The sequence below is a fragment of the Lepidochelys kempii genome, chromosome 5, assembly GCF_965140285.1.
Source record: "Lepidochelys kempii isolate rLepKem1 chromosome 5, rLepKem1.hap1, whole genome shotgun sequence".
Classification (NCBI taxonomy): Eukaryota; Metazoa; Chordata; order Testudines; family Cheloniidae; genus Lepidochelys; species Lepidochelys kempii.
Genome location: NC_136384.1, coordinates 6173733 through 6192164, shown reverse-complemented (window position 1 = coordinate 6192164; position 18432 = coordinate 6173733). Strand labels below are relative to the sequence as shown.

The following is an 18432-nucleotide window of genomic DNA, read 5'->3' as shown; positions in this document are numbered from 1 at the left end:
AAATGAAAAAAAAAAAGCAGATAATTTATTAAATTAAGACCTCACACAGATATATAAATATATGCTTGGGTTTAGGACAGGATTCACCAGGTAGAACCAGAGGGGCTAGGAAGTAGAAAGAATGCATGATTGTTTACAGATCCTCTGTTTGTGCAAGAGAGATGACCACATAAACACAGCAGGTGTTGGAAATACAAGCCATTCAGGTAGAAACACAAAGTCAAGGCATGGAGAGTAACCTTAGTAGGAGATGTGTTACCTCACAAGCTTCCTGTAAGACACAGCCTTATGTGATGTTGAAGCATATTATCTGGGAGACTCTGGACAAAATCTAGGACTGGAGTATTTCCCCAGTGGGGGCTAATATAGGAGTTTAAACTTAAAAGGACACTGTCATGTGATTGCTTTTGCTAGTTTAATTTTTGCATTTCCTCTATTGTTTTCGCAAATGGAAAATAATTCCCCTCTCCATCCCAACTACTGATTTTGTCCTTTTCTATTTGACAACAATTGATTTTCTTCCAAGGCTATAAATGTTTTAATAACTTTAATTTTGTAGTGCCTTGTGGCAAAATATATTTGCTTGCATTGACTGCTAACCACTAGTCCTAGTCTACTGCTGATAACTACAGCAATAGAGCTGACTGGAGAAGGTTTGTTTTTATAGGATCTATCAAATTAATAGCAATTAGTAGCCTCTCCTGGTTCATGTTTATGGGATAATTAGAATGTGGAGATCTTTCCTAACAAGATAATTTAAAACCTCTTCATTTCAGAATTCTTTGCTGCAACATGCAAAACATGCTTCACGTATAGCTCCTACGGATGAAGAGATGGTCATGTTTGAGGCCCAAAACCTTGACAATGTCCATTTAGAGTACAATTATTACCAAAATACAGATTCAAGACAAAAACACCATCAGAGTTAAAATAATTAACGGACAAAAAGGATAATTAAAAATCAGAGCGTGGCTAAATATTGGCACCCATGAAGCACTGAAGAGCATAATACTCCCATGCAGAGTTCCAGAATGTGTATGCAAAGGCACCTTTCAAATGTTATTTTTGCTGTTTTAAAATCTGTTAGTGTTTGTTAAAAATGGCAATTACAGTTACAGTCAATCTGGAGAAGAACAGAAATTGAAGGTGTCTGGTCTAGACCTAGACCAGAAACTGAAGGCTCGCATTTGGTCTAGACCCAGAGAAGCCTTTAAAAAAAATCCAAACCCATGTCCTGTTGTCTATTCCCTCCTGGTTTCCTCCAAATACCAGCTGCCTCTCCTGAATTTTTCCCTTTCTTTCTAACGCCAAAGCAAACTATGTTAAACTTGATCCCCTGTGCCCAAGGAGCAGAAACATAAAGGGTGGTGGAGAGAGACTCCCCCAGCCAGTCCGGTGATGGGTCACTTGCCAGGTCTGCGGGCCCTTAGGACAGAATACTCTAGACAAAGCTTGTCCCCCAGTGGATTCAAGGAGCAGATACATGTCATGGCAGGATACTGTTAGAGACCATAACTCTCCACAGGAAGGGCTGGAGAGAAACAGATGTCTATGGGGACAGTTTCTCACCAGGCTCACCGGTGCAGGAAAACTGCTCTTATCTCTTCTGTCCTTGTACTTTTCCAACCAGCTTTTAAAATTCAGCTGTGATGCAATAAAAGGACATCAATTAATTTGTAAACAACATTAGATCAGAAAAAATGGTCTGGAATAATGTAGGCTGTGGTATTTCCCCCTCCAGCACCCTGTTTAGCTCCTCACTATAGGAGGCCTGTGCTGCTGTTGGCCTTCACAGCATTCCCTCTGCCCCAGGACACTGCAAAAGCTAACCTGCTGCCATCCAGCCTAGGTAGTTTAACAGTTGGGGCTCCTCAAGAGAAGGGATGCCCACCCCATAATTCCCAGAAATGCCTTTAAAAATAATCAGTTACAAGGTTTCAACTCCTCAAATCTCGGTCTCAATCAATACCCGTTCCATACACTGTATGGTGTGCACGTGCGAGCCAGAGAAATAGCTTAGGCCTCATCGCCAAGCCTTGCCAGCTCCGCTGAGGGACAGGGTGGTACTGGTACATGCACAAGTCCATGGGAGGCAGACAACAGCAGTGCATCAGGGACAAGTCCAGGGGCTCACCACCATGGAGGTATGGAGCAGGAGCCTGGAGGACCAGTCACAAAAGACTGAAAAAGCAGTACTGGTCTATATACCAGTGGTTGGAAACAAACAGCCTAGAACTTGTCTGTACTGCTGTGATTCTGACTTTCTCTAGCTGCACTTTTATTGCGTGAAAGGAATGTTTTAGCTTCATATTTCTAGGAACACATGCCAGTGGCTACAATGTTCCAATAAAATATGAACACTGCATCGTGCAGAAAATGTCCATTCATCCTGTAATCTGCAGTCATTTTTACCAATTCTGCACATTTCTTTACATAACCAAGTGCATGAAGTAGATGGGAGTGCGTTTAAATAAACTGAAATAGATAGAGCATTAATAATTAAAGCCGGCAGGGAAACGTGCATTACGAGCTGCTATGAGAAATAATTATGGATTTATCTTATTTACAATGGAATCTGGAAATGGTATCAAAATAGTGCAAGTTAGTGAAAATGCCTTAAGACTGTTCTTACTCTATAACTCCTATATCTCTCATTTTGAAGAGCACATCAAATACGGTTTGGACCTGTACATTTCCTGGTTGTATGAGATATTTAAGGAGTTGGCAATAGGGTTCCCAGCATATACACTATGTCAAATAGTACTGATTTAAGGAAGACTATTTTCAAACAGATGCACAGTGCATTAACCCTGCAACATCCATTAATGTTATTAGACATTATACAGCTGAGCTGAGTATATGCTCCCTAAAATCTCAGCACAGTAAATATCAGAATGCCGAAGGCAATGGTAGATCACAGAATCATTGGAAATAATATTCAAGTGCTTGTACCTTTGTAACATTGTTAGGTTTTAAACAGGCTGCTTTTTAATTAGAAATAATCTAATTGAAATGCAGTGGTTCTTGTGTGTTCTGCAGCTCTTGCAAACTGCTTTATCGCTAAAAAAATCGATAATGAAATATACTTCTCATATGAGGGCTGGCTAAGCTATGGCTTCAATCGACTCCAAAATGTTGTGGATTTAATTATATTTCAGAATAATTGCTTGGCACAAGAAAAGTTTGCTCAAAATTTACTAACACCTTCTGATTGGACTGTCCAAAAAAAAACAAAAACGTTGTTCTCACAGCATGATTACTAAATTCTAAGTGAAAGAGGAAGCTACTGTACTAACTCCTTGGCGAGGAGGGAGACAATCACTTGTCAACCAAATAATTTAAAAGTGATACTGCAATAAACAAATCCAGAGCAGAAACAGGAACAAGGTCCTAAAAATCCTACAGAGGGGCTGCAGAGTAATGAACCTCGTCAAATGAAGAAAATATCCTCCAGGATCCGGCTCTCCTCAAGCTCCTCCGCTTCGTTTCGGGTGCCACGAGGGGCTTGGCACCATGCAGGTTTTCTGGGGCTCCCATTCCGAGGGGCATGGGGTTTCTTCCAGTCGTAAGACTCTCCATAGTGGTGTCCCGGGGCAGCGACTGGACTCATTGCTTCAACCAACTCAATGAGGGAGGCCTCATATCTGGAGGAAAACACCATGAAAATGCAGACCTATTAAACACCACGGCATCAAACACAATTTGGAAGGAACATTCCTAACTCCGTCATCCTGACTAGAGCGAAACCTGTGTAACGATCGTGACAGAAGGGATCACGGCATTGCCACTGTAGCTAAGGTGAGCTCCAATGTGGAGGCAGTAAAGGAGAGGCAAAGCTTTAGTGGCCACTTTATTTTGCAAGTACAGTACTTTCTTTTAATTTGTTAGTCTCGCCAGGTTTCCTATTGAATTGGACAGCGCCTCATTTACAGCTCAGAGATTCAGGAGAGAACTCCTCACAGGCATGACAGTTCAACAAGTGACTCAAACATGCTGCACTTGCCTGAATAGGCTCTGCCCTTGATTTAGGTTCCTAGGGATTTGAAAACAGCAGGCATCTTTATCCTTCGTGATACAAAACACACGTGCTTCTTATAAATCTCTATGCAATATATGAAATCTATGTGTAACTGAAGGACTATAATCCAGACAAAGTAACACAAAATCAACAGTTCAGGCATCAAGACAGAAGGCAAAGATGCTAAACATTACTCAAGCTGTCCTTTAAGTGTTCAGTACAGATGTGGAGGAGGTTACAAGCCTACACATGCAGTAACATTGTACACAGAGTACTAGCAATTACTCTAGACCAGTGGTTCTTAACCTTTACTGCAGCCTGCACCCCTTTGGTTCTCAAAATATGTTCTCGCACCCCTTATCAAAAATCGTTGAACTAGGTCAGTTCTTTAAACCTAGATATATTTTTTGTTTGTATATTACAGTGATCGCTAAAAAAATGTATAATGTTAATAAATACATAGGTTTGATGAAACAAAGTAGCTGTACTTATGTGCCTGTGTTTGTGTTTTCTATGATTTACCTTCTCAGAACATCTGGCATGTCTCACACCTGCAGAAAGGGCATCTTGCCCCGCCCAGGGGGTGCGTGCACCCCAGGTTAAGAACGACGGCTCTAGACAGAGCCTTCCGATTAATATTCACACAGGATCAGACCTGATCTACATGCCAGTGCAGGACAATATATTTTCTACTCTTATTGTGTGTCCAGTTTCAAATGTTTCAAGCAATACAGCTTCTAACACTTCCCATGGGAGGCCATTCCCCAGTTTAGGAAATCTCTCTGAGGAAGTTTGCCTGATTTCCTGCCTAAGCATCCCTCTCCCTCAGTTCCATCTAGTTATGGTTCCCTATTCCAGCCTAAGTAATACCTTTCCCCCCTGGTGTTTACACTATTCAAATAGTGATGCATACAATTACAAATAATAAATTCCCCTTTCAGGCACTCAGAGCACTTCACAAAGGTAAGACATTAGATGGGCCCAGTGTATTTCATACTTGTGGAATTTGCCACAGGATTCACCCCTTGCTCTTGAACTGCGACCCTGAGCCTAACCTTGATTCCTTCTAAATTATGTTTCTCATCATTAGGACGGGGGGGGGAGGGAGGGGGGAGAAATCCCTTAAAATATAAATCTAGCGTAATCAAACAATGATGCCTTCCAGAGCATGCAACTAGTCTGAAACAACAGTGCCGTAAGGTACGAAGTGTCTCTGTCCTCAATGGAGTGTCAACTCTAAAAACTAAGGGAGAGAATTTACACGTCAACAGCTAGGTATTTCACCACTGATCATTTTAGCAGAAATAGCCCCGACATGCTTGTGCTCACTCATCTCCCATGCCATGCCAGTGGTCAGAACCTCCAGCTGTCCACCACCACCGTCTACAATGTGCACAAAGGCCTCTTGCATGCTGAAGACTGAAAATGTGGGAAGAGAGCACACAATAAATGGAATTTAATATCCAAACAAACAACACGGATACTATGGCACTGGGTTGCATTATTCGTCACTGTATTTGATCCAATATTAACATCCACTTTCAAATATAAATGAAGCTACTGCAAGCTCTTCCAGTCTGCTCCAGAAACCTAGGGGCCTTGCTGCAGAATTAGGTCCCTCTTGCAACATACCACATGGGGAATTTTACAGATGGGACCCTGAGGCATAGATAAGCTAAGTGACCTGCCCAAGTTCATCAAATACAGTAGTAGCATGTCAGAGGTCTCCTGACTAGGTCTCCCTGCTCTAAACCACAAGACTATGCTGCCTAACCTAACCTCAGTTACTTCTCAGCCAAGTTGTAACTGTGCACAGGGTACACCAAGCGACTGTCAAAGAGTTAACCTTTACCCAATTACCCCCACAGTGGTATCTGAGATATCAAAGTGCTTGTTTAACCCGAGGAATTAATTGGAGTCACCATGGCCAATTGTGGATTCTAATGACAACCACTGTAGTTCTTTCAAACTTTTGTTGCGCTGGTAAGTCAATTCTTTCAGCTCCTTCAATCGTTATTGTTCCCTCCAATTTGCTGTCCACTATCACTCCTAGGTCAATCTGGCTCACCACTACTGCATTGCAACTCCATTATTCCCTCTAACTGAGATTACATTCTTTCCCCCTAGATGTACTAGCTTGCATTTTTTGTGAATTTCCTGTCTGCGTTTGCAGCCTTTCCAGGTCCCTTTGTAGTTTGTCTGTTCAAATCAGCCAACAGAGCCACAGATAAGCAGTTCAAATAAAATAAACAAGACAGAATTCTATTGAACTTGACCATTTGAATGGCTAATCCTTCTCTACGATGACATATAATAAGTATCTTGGCCAAGACTTTCAGAAGTTAATGATGATTTTGAGTGTCCAACTTGAGAGGCTTTAAAGGGGGCTTGATTTTCTCTAAGTGCTGAGCATCAGCCCTCTGAAAATTGAACCCCTCTGAGGCATCTCAAGACGAATACCCAAACTCCCATCTTAAAAGCTGGTCCCACAACTTTACAGAGATGAGCTTTTCACATGTGGAATGCTTGGATCAGACACATACATATACAATCCCTGCACCAAAAAAGAAACCCAGCTCTCACACACACTGGTTTCATTAGCCACACCTAAAACTCCCTACTAGATTAATCTAGCCTAACATACAAATACTTATCTCCCTGCCTGCGGCTCGATCATAAAATTTCAATTTCTCCAGCAGCCACATTCAATCACAGATTAGGTTGGGGGATGGGGAGAGACGACAAACCAGCAAGTGTGTTTGCAATGAACACCTTGGAGCTAATTTCTTCTGCAAGTTTATCTAACTTTTACAGCATTTCTGCTATCGGGAAGGCTAAATGATTTGGCAGATTACAAGAGCAGCAAATAGCAAAGATTATTTAAAAGACCAGGCATTGTAAATCAGTCTATTTGACACCACAGCTATATATGCAATAAAGCGAACAAACTCTGCTAACGGAGCATTATCTGATCAAGAGAATGCTCCTTGCAGGTATTTAGTGTTTAATCCCATGAAAATAGTTTGCTCTGATTTGTCTAGGTGACATCAGACAGCATCTGGCTGGAGGCAAGGGAGTTGATCCAGCATGTCTTGAACCTCACAAAGGCAATTTTCTCAACATTTATTGGTATCCGAATATTTAAAGAGACACTGCCAACATGTTCAGACCCTGAAATATACCTTCTTCTAAAGAAAGCATGTGTTTCCCTGGTTAAAAAAATACAAATAGGGTTCATTACTATTCATATTGTACTGCAGACTTGCACGACACTACTGTAAGGTGGGCGCAGAGTGTTTGGAAATGTGTACTTAGAGAGTAATTCCCAGTGGTTCACAATCAAGCTGGAAGGGCATATCGGGTGGGGTCCTGCATGGATCTGTCCTGGGTCTGATTCTATTTAATATCTTCATAAGTGATTTGGATAATGGCATAGAGAGTACACTTATAAAGTCTGCAAATGATACCAAGCTAGGAGGGGCTGCAAGCGCTTTGGAGGACAGGATTAGAATTCAAAATGACCTTGACAAACTGGAGAAATGATCTGAAATAAACAGGAGGAAATTCAATAAGGACAAATGCAAAGTATTACACTTGGGAAGGAGAAACCAATTGTACACATACAAAATGGGAAATGGCTGTCTAGGAAGGACTACTGCAGAAAAGGATCGGGGGTTATAAGTGGATCATAAACTAAATATGATTCAACAATATAACTTGCAAAACAAGCGAACATCACTCTGGAGCGTATTAGCAAGAATGTTATAAGCAACACACGAGAAGTATTTCTTCCATTCTGCTCAGCACCTGATAAAACCTCAACTGGAGTATTGTGTCCTGTTCTGGGCACCACACTTCAGGAAAGATGTGGACAAACTGGAGAAAGTCCAGAGAGCAACAAAAATGATTAAAGGTCTAGAAAACATGAGCTAGAAGGAAAGATTGAAAAAACTGGGTTTGGTTAGTCTGGAGAAGAGAAAACTGATGGTCCCCGTCTTCAAGTACATAAAAGGTTGCCATAAAGAAGAGGGAAAGAAATTCTTCTCCTTAGCCACTGAGGACAGGACAAGAAGTAATGGGCTTAAATTGCAGCAAGAAAGATTTAGATTAGACATTAGGAAAAACTTTGTAACTTTAAAGGTAATTAAGCTCTGAAACAAATTGCCTAGGGAGGTTGTGGAATCTCCATCATTGGAGGTTTTTAAGAGCAGGTTAGACAAACACCTGTCAGGGTTGGTCTAGATAATACTTAGTCCTGCCTCAGTGCAGGGGACTGGATCAGACGATCTGTTGAGATCCCTTCCAGTCCTACATTTCTGTGATTCCATGATGTCAACAGCTGCAGAATGGAGTGCTCAAAACTCAGGAAATTTCAGCCATTCAAGTTGCTCCTGCTGTCTTCACTTGCCAAAGCTGCACATTCTTGTGGAGCAAATTAATAGAAAACAGTAGCTTTACAGTTGCCATGTAACAATGGGAAAAAATTCACACATGCAACATGAAAGGGCCGCAGTGCCTTAGTAGCCTTAACCTGGAATTTTCCGACTTCTGGGTGTTTGACTGAGCAACCAAAGTGCTGCATCAGTGTTAGTTTTTTGCACAGAGTTTTCTATGGGGTTTCTCTCCTCCTCCCTTCCCCTCCCCCGCATAGAAAGAAAGAAAAATTTGGGGCAGAGGGCAGCAGTCAGACTTGCAAGGCTTCTCATTGCCCTTTTAAAGTTAGCATGAACTCAAGCTACTTATTTGCCACAATCACCTTCTTTTGGAAGCCGACTGACTGACTGTGTTATGGAGTCATGTGAGTAGAACAGTCTCCATTCTCAGCCTGATTTCGACACTTCCCCGTGGACATTTTTCCACCCCTAATCTCTGTCAGACTAAAAATGTGCGTATTTCATCATGCTAGAGGAGAATTTGCTGAGAAAGTGTTACATTGATCAGACCAGCAGATAAGGACCATGGGTCTGGAAAAAATAGTGCTTTTTCACTTTTGGAAAGTTATTCTAGTGTTTCCCTTCTCTGTTCACAACACTCTGCTCAGTGTAAAAACTTAAAAATTGTTTATTATGACCGATAACTACAGCACAGACCTAGTTTTATTTTTTGTTGTCCTCAATCTTTAGTTGTTTGGGGCCTGGTTTTCAGAGAAATGGGAGTCAGTGGGAGTTGCAAGGGCTCAACACTTCTGAAAACCAGGCCATAATTTCTTCTCAACAAATCTCTTAACCACTGGAAGCCTGAGATTATTATAAGCTCCACGAACTCTATGCAGGAGAGCGCGCGCACAGGACTGGTGTGCAGGGCTCTAAGCAGCAGGAAGAAAAGACCTAAAAAAGAGGCCAGCTGTAGGTGAACTCTGACATAGACACGAGTGGAGTCTGTGCGATAGAGTTTATAATGGACACTCCAGTGCCTGCACAGTTTATCAGCTCTGCACATTAAAGACAAAGGGTAAAACTTCAAAAGCACCTAAGCAACGAAGGCACGTGAATTGCGTAGCCACTTTTGAAAATTTTACCCAACCCTTTCGTCTTACGTTTTGGGTTTTAATTAAATATTAAGGGTCTGGGGGAGTTTATAACCACCAAAGGTGGAGGAGTTTCTTAGCCCATCACTGAGGTGACAAGAAATAACAATAAATTAATGACAGGTTTCAGAGTAGCAGCCGTGTTAGTCTGTATTTGCAAAAAGAAAAGGAGGACTTGTGGCACCTTAGAGACGAACACATTTATTTGAGCATGAGCTTTCGTGAACTACAGCATTCCACTGTATGCATCCACTGCATGCATCTGATGAAGTGAACTGTAGCTCACGAAAGCTTATGCTCAAATAAATTTGTTAGTCTCTAAGGTGCCACAAGTCCTCCTTTTCTTTTTTCAATAAATTAATATGATTCTTAACATTGTAAATTAAATGTTCAAATTTTAAATGAAAGAAGAAAATACTCCAAAAATAAAATACTCTGACTGAGTGTCAAAAGGGAAGTACAACCACCCCATCACCTCCACTCCCCTCAGCCAACCCCTCTCCCTCCTTACTGGTCTGCTAGACTTTCATAGCCAGAACACTGGGAGAGTGTTTTATTTTGCTTTGTGCTTCACAAGTGAATCAGCAGGAACAATCTGGGATTTGCACAGCTGAAATGGACCCAAACGGGATTGCTGGTCTGGGAACAATAGGTTTGTACATTCACGGTACAGAGTCTGAGAAATCACTACGCAGTGATTATACAGATTTTTACATTCTCGCTAATCAAAGCTGCTGTCCAATCAGAGTACAGGGAATTACACACTATGGAGTTACTGACAAACACCATGGTTATGCAAAATTGACACCCAGATCCAATATGAATGCAGGAAACTGTGTATTGGAGGAAGAAAAAAACCCCAGAAGTTATGGAGTTGTAACTGTGCTGCATCCTTCCACTCTGATTGGCTGAAACATTAAATACTTTTAGATTATGGAATATGACATTGCATTTTGAATGTGTTACTGTCACCCATAGCCAGTAAAATATGTAATATTTCATGCACACAGTACAATATATAAAGTACACATTTAGCTGTATTATGTTTTTGTATTGCACTGTACAGTTTAACTAATAAAATCATTTGCTCCTGTCTGCAGAAAACAGCACAATCCCCCAAAAATTTGATATTTGCCGGAGTCTGTAAAAATTTCCCTACTCGGCAAAATAACTAGATTTATTAGAGTCATAAACACTCTGGCAGTGAGATATATGTATATTTCCTTAAACAAGCAGTGTCACATATTATTTGATCATCATGTTCAGAGATATCTTTTCATTTACAGTCCCTGAAAATTTATTCTTTGACTATAAATGTCTAGAAAACACACAGAGACTTCTCTACAAGGTGATGACATTTCAACAAAGCACACCAGCAATATGGCTTCAGAGATTAGTGGCTGTACAGGTTTACTTTTATTTAACTGCATGTATCCAATGATATAAAAAGTTTATTTTCATATTTCTACTTGAATTCTTCACACAAACCTCCAAGTGATTTACTAACGTTACATGAATTGCCTTTGGATTAGAGTAGGTTTTGAAACCTGGAGGCACAATATTATACTACTGCTTTGTACTTCTAAGCACTATCCATCTCCAAGCACTTTACAAACATTAACTACAGTTACTAATACTCCGGGAAGGTGATGGGTCCATTTCACAGAAAGGGAAACTAAAGTTTAAACAGTTTAACTAAAAATGCCTAATGTTATACAGCAAATATCAGTTCCCGAAGCCTCACAGAAATAATTTAACATAGGAGGGCTTTCAGGGTTCCCTCCCCACTCTGAACTCTAGAGTACAGATGTGGCGACCCATATGAAAGACCCCCTAAGCTTATTTCTACCAGCTTAGGTTAAAAACTTCCCCAAGGCACAAATTCTTCCTTGTCCTTGGAACGGTATCGCTGCCACCACCAAGTGAGTTAGACAACGATTTAGGAAAAGGACCACTTGGAGTTCCTGTTTCCCCAAAATATCCCCCAAGCCCCTTCACCCCCTTTCCTGGGGAGGCTTCAGAGTAAGTGAGCACAGACCAGACCCTTGGTTTTTAGGACACTAAAAACCCCAATCAGATTCTTAAAAACGGAACTATTATAAAGAAAAAAAAGTAAAAGAATCACCTCTGTAAAATCAGGATGGAAGGTAATTTTACAGGGTAATAAGATTTAAAACACAGAGGATTCCCCTCTAGGCAAAACTTTAAAGTTGCAAAAAACAGGAATAAACCTGCCGCTTAGCATAGGGAAAACTCACAAGCTAAAACAAAAGATACTCTAACGCATTTCCTTGCTATTACTTACTATTTCTGTAATTTTACATGTATCATTCAGTAGGAGCTGCATTACTTGCTTGGTCTCTCTCTTTGTCTTGGAGAGAACAACAAAGAGCACAAACAAAATCCTTTCCCCCCAGATTTGAAAGTATCTTCTTTCCCCATTGGTCCTTCTGCTCAGGTGCCAACTAGGTTAATGGAACTGATTAACCCTTTACAGGTAAAGGAGGGATTTTATGCTACCCTTAGCTGTATGTTTATGACAAGGGCAAACAAAAGCCACCTCCTTGGTGGGAAAAAGAATAGATACAGATGTTCAACAGTCCAAGCATCTACTCACTAACCCTACTGTCAGAGGTGATGGCAGCTAGGGCATATATCTTCACTGCAGAGTCAGCCCAGATGATTGGCACCGTGGTCTGATCACCAAGTTAGCCTAGCTGGGGTGCAAGCCACCACATTACAAAGCCTTACCTGAGTTACTGGTCTGGCATGCCCTCATGGATGTCACTAGTCTTCTGGGGGGCCTATCTGATGGTTCTTTGGGCTGCTGTCAGCTGAATCACTCTGTGATTCTTTCCCAGTGGATTGTGGGAGAGCTTCTGTCTTTTTGGGCACATGGGGGAATTGTGGAAGGCATTGGAGGACTATCAGAACCTGAGTGGTTTAGCCCGTGTCCTCACTGCAAAAAGTGCAGGTTACCAGCCTGAGTGAAAGCAGAGCTCAGGCTTAAACTGTCCCTCCATCCCAAAGCCAGGCCAGCTAACCTGGGGTTGAGCCCATCACTGACTCGCTGAGATATTTGTGTGTGTGTGGATGGAAGAGTCAGGGACACCATGTAAGTAAGAACCCAGAAAACTCAGCAGTGAAGACATATTGAAAGAGGACAAGAGCAGCTTTAGGGGAGCTTGCCATTTGGGTTTGAATCAATGGCTGGAGAACCATGCAAACAACAATGGGAAAAACAAATGTGAAAGCAGGATGTTAAAACTTCAGGGATTTAAACAAATTAGAAACAAGGTAGGCTCTGAGATCCCCAGGCATCCCTGTCTGCTGACTCCCAGGATTCTGAAATAGGAGACAAGCACATGTATGATTTTAGTCTATGGACTGAAAGGCCAAGGCAGTGAAAAAAGGATTGCAGGCAAAGGGAAAGTGCTGGTTTCTATGGAACCTCTTGAGTGACTGTGTATCTTTTACTTATGGATAGTCGGAGACACTCCTCAGACTCTCCATTCATTGCAGGAGTCGGGAAGATGACAACAATGCAATATTTATTTCACATGACATCTGCTTTGGTAGTGTAGTGTGCTGGTACCCACTGTATATTTTCCGAATACATGTCAGTGTATTTTAGCTCTCGAGCTACATGAGCAGGCTTCAGAATATTTTCTATGTAATTAAAAAAAGATCTGAGCCTTTTATTTAAAATACATCACACAATTTATTTGCATAGTGTCCTTAGTGAGAGCATCCCAGAGTGCTGTAAAACCAACACCTACATAATAGAAAGCTTACAATATCAGATACGTTTCATGATACTCTCTAAGGCAATATTCATACAAACACAAGCTCAAGGAGGAAAAGACCTGTTAGATCATCCAGATATCTCCCTGCCCATGGAGAATGGTTCCGTATAGTATGCTTCCTAGAATTTGCCCCGAGCAGTGGGGTTCTCACTATTTTGCTTAGGAGGCCATTCCAGAGCCAAATACATCTCACCCTATCATGACTGTTATTATTTATGTAGATGTTAGTAGAACACCTAGAGGCTCCGATCAGGATTGGGGACTCCCTGTACAAACATATGTAAGAGTTTACAGTTTAATTAGACAAGTCAGACAAAGGGAGGCGGGGAATGGATGTGACACAGAAGCAGAGTGATCAGAGTTGTGTGGGGTAAACACCATGTTAGTTCCATGAGTTTTTCCTTTTCAATTTGCGAGAGGGGAAAGGTGTTTTTCTGTGTGTTGGTGTGCACACACTCAGTCAGGAAGTTTTTCCTTATAGGCAGCTTAAGTCGAAGCAAAAGTTTTCCCTTTCTTAACTTCACCCCTTCATTACTCATAGTTACAGATCCTTGTGCAATACTTAGAAACTCATCTCCTTCTCTAGTGTTACACCCTTCAAATATTTGAATATTATGTCCCCTCCCCGTCATCCTAAGTCATCACTTATCCAAGCTAGACATATTTTAATCTTTTCTCATAAATCAATCCCTCAAGCCTTGTGATAATTTTTTATTGCTCTTCTCTGAGCTTCCTCTAATTCGTCAATATCTTTCTGGTAGCATGGCACCCAGAACTGAATACAATGTTCCCAAGGTATGGTCAAACCAGAGCTGTTAGGAGGACAATCTGCTCTGTGCTATATGATGAAATGTCTTTGCAGCCCAAAATTGCACTGGCTCTTTTTGTAGCCATCACCTCATTCTGCAAAACCCTGTCTAATTTGTATCTATTGATACATCTAAGCAGAATACATCATTGTATGCCATAAAACCTGACACACAACTCCAACAGACACACTAGCTCACATTCAGTGTGGTCACTGGCAATAACAATCCCATCAGAGACAACAGTTCTTTGCAGGATCAGGCATGGAGTAGGGAGGGAAGAAATAGACTTTTATAATAGTGTCATGCCCTTGGCTAACCGAACTGGCCATGCTTGGCACATTTATCACGCTGAAGGGTTTGCCCCATCAATAGGAGTGTTGAAGAGACCTTGATCCTGAAACTGGCTGAGTGGTGTTGGTATGTTCCTGGCCCACTGCAGACAGAACAGTATCAGTGCAATAAAGGACAAAGGGCTCAACAGAGTGTCCCAAAGACCTCTGCCCTGGGTCCAAGCTGATTAGTCAGTCTCATTTTTCTTGGTGCTCAGCACTGGTTCCCCTAAGGAAGCATCCAATTGGCTGTCATTACTGAAAGTGTTTGCTACCACTTCCCCGGGTGTAACAAACGACCCATTGTCATTTTCACTTAACCAGGAAAGAGCACTGCATCTCCTCCCTATCGCCCTTCATGTCCTCCCTCCCCTTTCTCTGTTTTTCTACTTCCTTGCTCCTATGACTCAACTCCTCCCATCTCCTGCTCACCCCAGCCCTCATTCTCAAACATAAAAACAAACCAGACAAAAAACAGTGGGACTTACATGGAGTTTGGCAACCATCTCAGTGATCGTTCTGCTTGAGTTGTCCTTTTCCCCATATGCATTCTCTCGTCTATTTAGACTGAAAGTTCTGCATGGTACGAACTGCGTGTGTTTGTACAGTGCCTAGCACAATGGGACCCTAATCTTGACGGTAATATAAACATTTAATAATACTACTTTGTACTTCATAGAGTACTTAGCAAGTTGTCTGAAGAGCAGTAAACACCACCCCAGCAAGTTGTTTTCATACTGGGCTTCACCATTCACTGTTCCAAATGAGACTAAGCTACCATTGTCTTTTCTACATCTCATCTATTCCTTCATCCCCTCTTTATCTCTCTCATTTTCCATTCCTTGCCACCCTTACAGACTCATTCTCACCAATGTTTTGCTTTTACAACCTTATCCCCAACCAGTCATTCCCCCATGTCAATCTCTATCTCACTAAGCCATTAAGAAATAAATGTTTAGAAAAAATAAGAACTGAGCAGACAGACCAGGTGCAGAAGCACCAATGTTCACTCATGATTTTACACATGTAACCCTTGTCCATCCCCCGTCCTTTCCTTTGTTTTTGGCTTCTCTTTTCATGGTCCCTCTCTCTCTCTTTTGAGTACCAATCTTTTTGGGGGCAGGGATGGCCTTTTACTTCGCTGAACAGTGCCTACAACTTTAAGGATGCTAAATAAAAAAACCTCAGCATCACATTTTAAAAGATTTCATACAGGTTACAAAGTGTTAGCTAACATTTTCCAAATGTGCTTGCTTAATGGCACCTATATAAGAACAGCCCGATTTTCAGAGGTGCTGGGCACATGCAGTACCCATTGACTTTAATCATCATTTACATGGATTAACACTCTGCCTTTCTTCACAAGTTCAGTCCAAATTCTTAGCCAGCCACAGAAATAATAAATCAGCTTTTTTGCTTCAACAGGTACAGTCATCAGAAGATCTGTGCAGTCTTAGGTCATTTAGTCACTGAACTGTGAGCCTTCACTGAATGTCTAACCATTGTGGGCAAGAAATGTTATTAGCTGGGCAAGATTTAAGACCTCATTATACAGAGATACAAGATCTGGATGCAGATCTTGAATAGACATAGGGCGACATCCTGCCACACTGAAGTCAATGGGAGCTTTGACATTGACTTCAGTGGAGCCAGGATTCTCCCTATTATGTCTTAATTTTCTGCGTTAGGGTGCATAAGTATTGCAGCCTTTTTACCTTTTTATACCAGCACAATTGAAAATGAAGTGTCATCTGAAAGTTTCTCCCCCTGCCCCATGAAATATTTTATATATAGTCTAATGGAACACCTAAACTAACACAAACTGCGACCGGTGCTTTACACTACTCTTCCTCTTGCTGAACAGTTTAATTTCTTCTGCTGTGACTTGAGAGTGTTTTATAGTGGAATCAGGCAGTCAAATCCTTCTGTTCCCTTAATTATCTCTGCCCTGTCAGCTACATCACTAAAAAACAAGTTACGATTACACAATTCAGATACCCATAAACACTAGGCTGCGATAATATAATGTCCTGTGTTACTGGCTTTGTGGAAAGAGCTGTTTCAGGGAGGTTTAAAAAGATTTAAATAAGCCCAGCACTTTTAAATGTCTGGAAATCTAAAGATATCTTAACTATTCTTCAATATCTTAATCATTCTGTGGAATCATGATCTGGTATAATGGCCACTTTAAGTGAAAGGTTTGCTGCTCTGCGCAGTTGCTACTTCCTATTAATTGTGAATTAAAGCATAATTTAGCATGGCTCCATGCCAGCATGACAAGTAAAATTTGCAGACACTAACTCCAGTTGAACAGGGGAAAAGGCACTTAAAGATGCCTTTAAGTAACAGAAAGTCACTCAGCAAGCTGTACTTTAAAACTAATAGCCGAACTTCAAGTTGACAAACTGACATGGATTAAGAACAGAACTGATGAAACAAAAAGGAAAAGTGCTTGCCTTCTAAATCTTACAGGGCAGAAGTGATGCTTGGTTATCGTTCTATTAGCATGCACTTTGGAGAGTTCGGGGCAGGTCTGGATACACATTCATTCCATTTTATGCTGCACAGTACTGAAAACACATTCGGCATAAATAATTCATAAATGCTTTGTCTGAAACTTAAGAGTCCAAAATGCCACATGGTTTTCAACTTTATTGCTGTTTGGTCTTTAGAACAGAAATAGACAACGGATGGATGAACTAGGTAACCCTGATAAGAACCCATCACTTAGAATTACACACTGGAAGTAAGAGTGAACATCTTCTAGCTTCAGATCCATGGAACAGCGCAGCCTTGGAGATAGTCACACACATGCTTATGTTAGCAGTCAGCTGTCATGGAACAGGGCAAAAAAGGGCAGGGGAGTGGGAAGAGTGCTCCCTTGGATGCTGGAAAGACCTCGATATAAAATAAAAGTATGTACTCAGAAAACGAATGCTTTGGTATTTTCAATTAATGGGCTGGGTACACCTCAGATGGAATTTGGGGCAGGAGAGGAGACTCACAAACAAAAGACATGGTGAGAAACCAACCAGATTTAAACAATGCATTAGAAGTTTTGAGGAATTACTGTATGGAGTGTAGTAGTAAGCAAAGAGTATTAAGAAGGTACTGCTTTTTGATAAACCCATTTCCTGATCACACAGTACATCACATGTGTCATTCACCCCGGCATTGCTCCTTATTTTTCACCAGCGTCACTTCATCATTGTTACTGTTGTTATACTAGTATGAAACTGGAGCAATGCAGTGGAGAATAAGGCCCCGTGTGTCTATAGTGTATTATCTGTGCTAGATGGCCCAATCCTGCATGGAGCAGAGTGCCTTCAACTTCCACTGAAGTGACGGTGTTCTGCACTTTGCTGGATAGGGCCCTTAGATTGTATGTTCCTTGTGATGCTACATCTCACTGATGATGGATCTGATGTGTGCTTCAGGCTCAATCACACTTTTTAAAAATAATTAATTTACCCAGGAAAACTCAGCTCAGACAGCAGCTGCTTTTCAGTGAGATCCCATCCCTCACTCTTCTACTCACCTTCCAGTGGGCTGAGAGGGGCACAAGGACTTCCATGTGACTTACCAAAAGAAACCATTTGTGTTTAATTGGCTGGATTGGAACAGAGAATTTTCTTCCTTTCCAGCTCTTTACTTGATCTTAGTGCCTCCAGCAGTTTTCCCTTAGAGCAAGTGTCTGAACTAAACTAATGCCCACTGGAGACCACATGGCCTGGAGCTGTGGCAGTGAACAGAGAACCCCTAGAGGAACAGCATTCTGTTACATAAGTTCTGACAAACTCTCAGATGTGTACTCTATTATACAGGACTATGGACTAAAGGCAGTTCCATTCCTCTCCATTTGGGCTGCAGAGGTATAATTATAGCCATAGAAATCAACCAGATACCACCAGCACAGTGTAAGTCAGCGTGTTAGAAAGGAGTC

General features: G+C 41.4%; 1 protein-coding gene across 8 annotated transcripts in view; it reads right to left on the bottom strand.

Annotated features, from left to right (window-relative positions):
• KIAA1328 (KIAA1328 ortholog) overlaps positions 1–18432 on the bottom strand; it is a 284448-nt gene that overhangs the window by 19364 nt on the left and 246652 nt on the right. For 3 of the 8 annotated variants that reach the window (XR_012158833.2, XM_073343413.2, XM_073343414.1), the window contains exon 11: positions 3427–3644. The exons of 1 other annotated variant lie outside the window; for it this stretch is intronic. Coding sequence is in view for 6 of the 7 variants with exons in the window: in XM_073343413.2 (XP_073199514.1) it covers positions 3431–3644 (214 nt within the window). In the remaining variant the exon portion in view is untranslated. Of the gene's footprint in view, positions 1–3; positions 3645–18432 lie in introns of those variants that run through there. 4 more of the 8 variants (XM_073343412.1, XM_073343416.1, XM_073343418.2 and 1 more) reach the window with 2 other exon arrangements.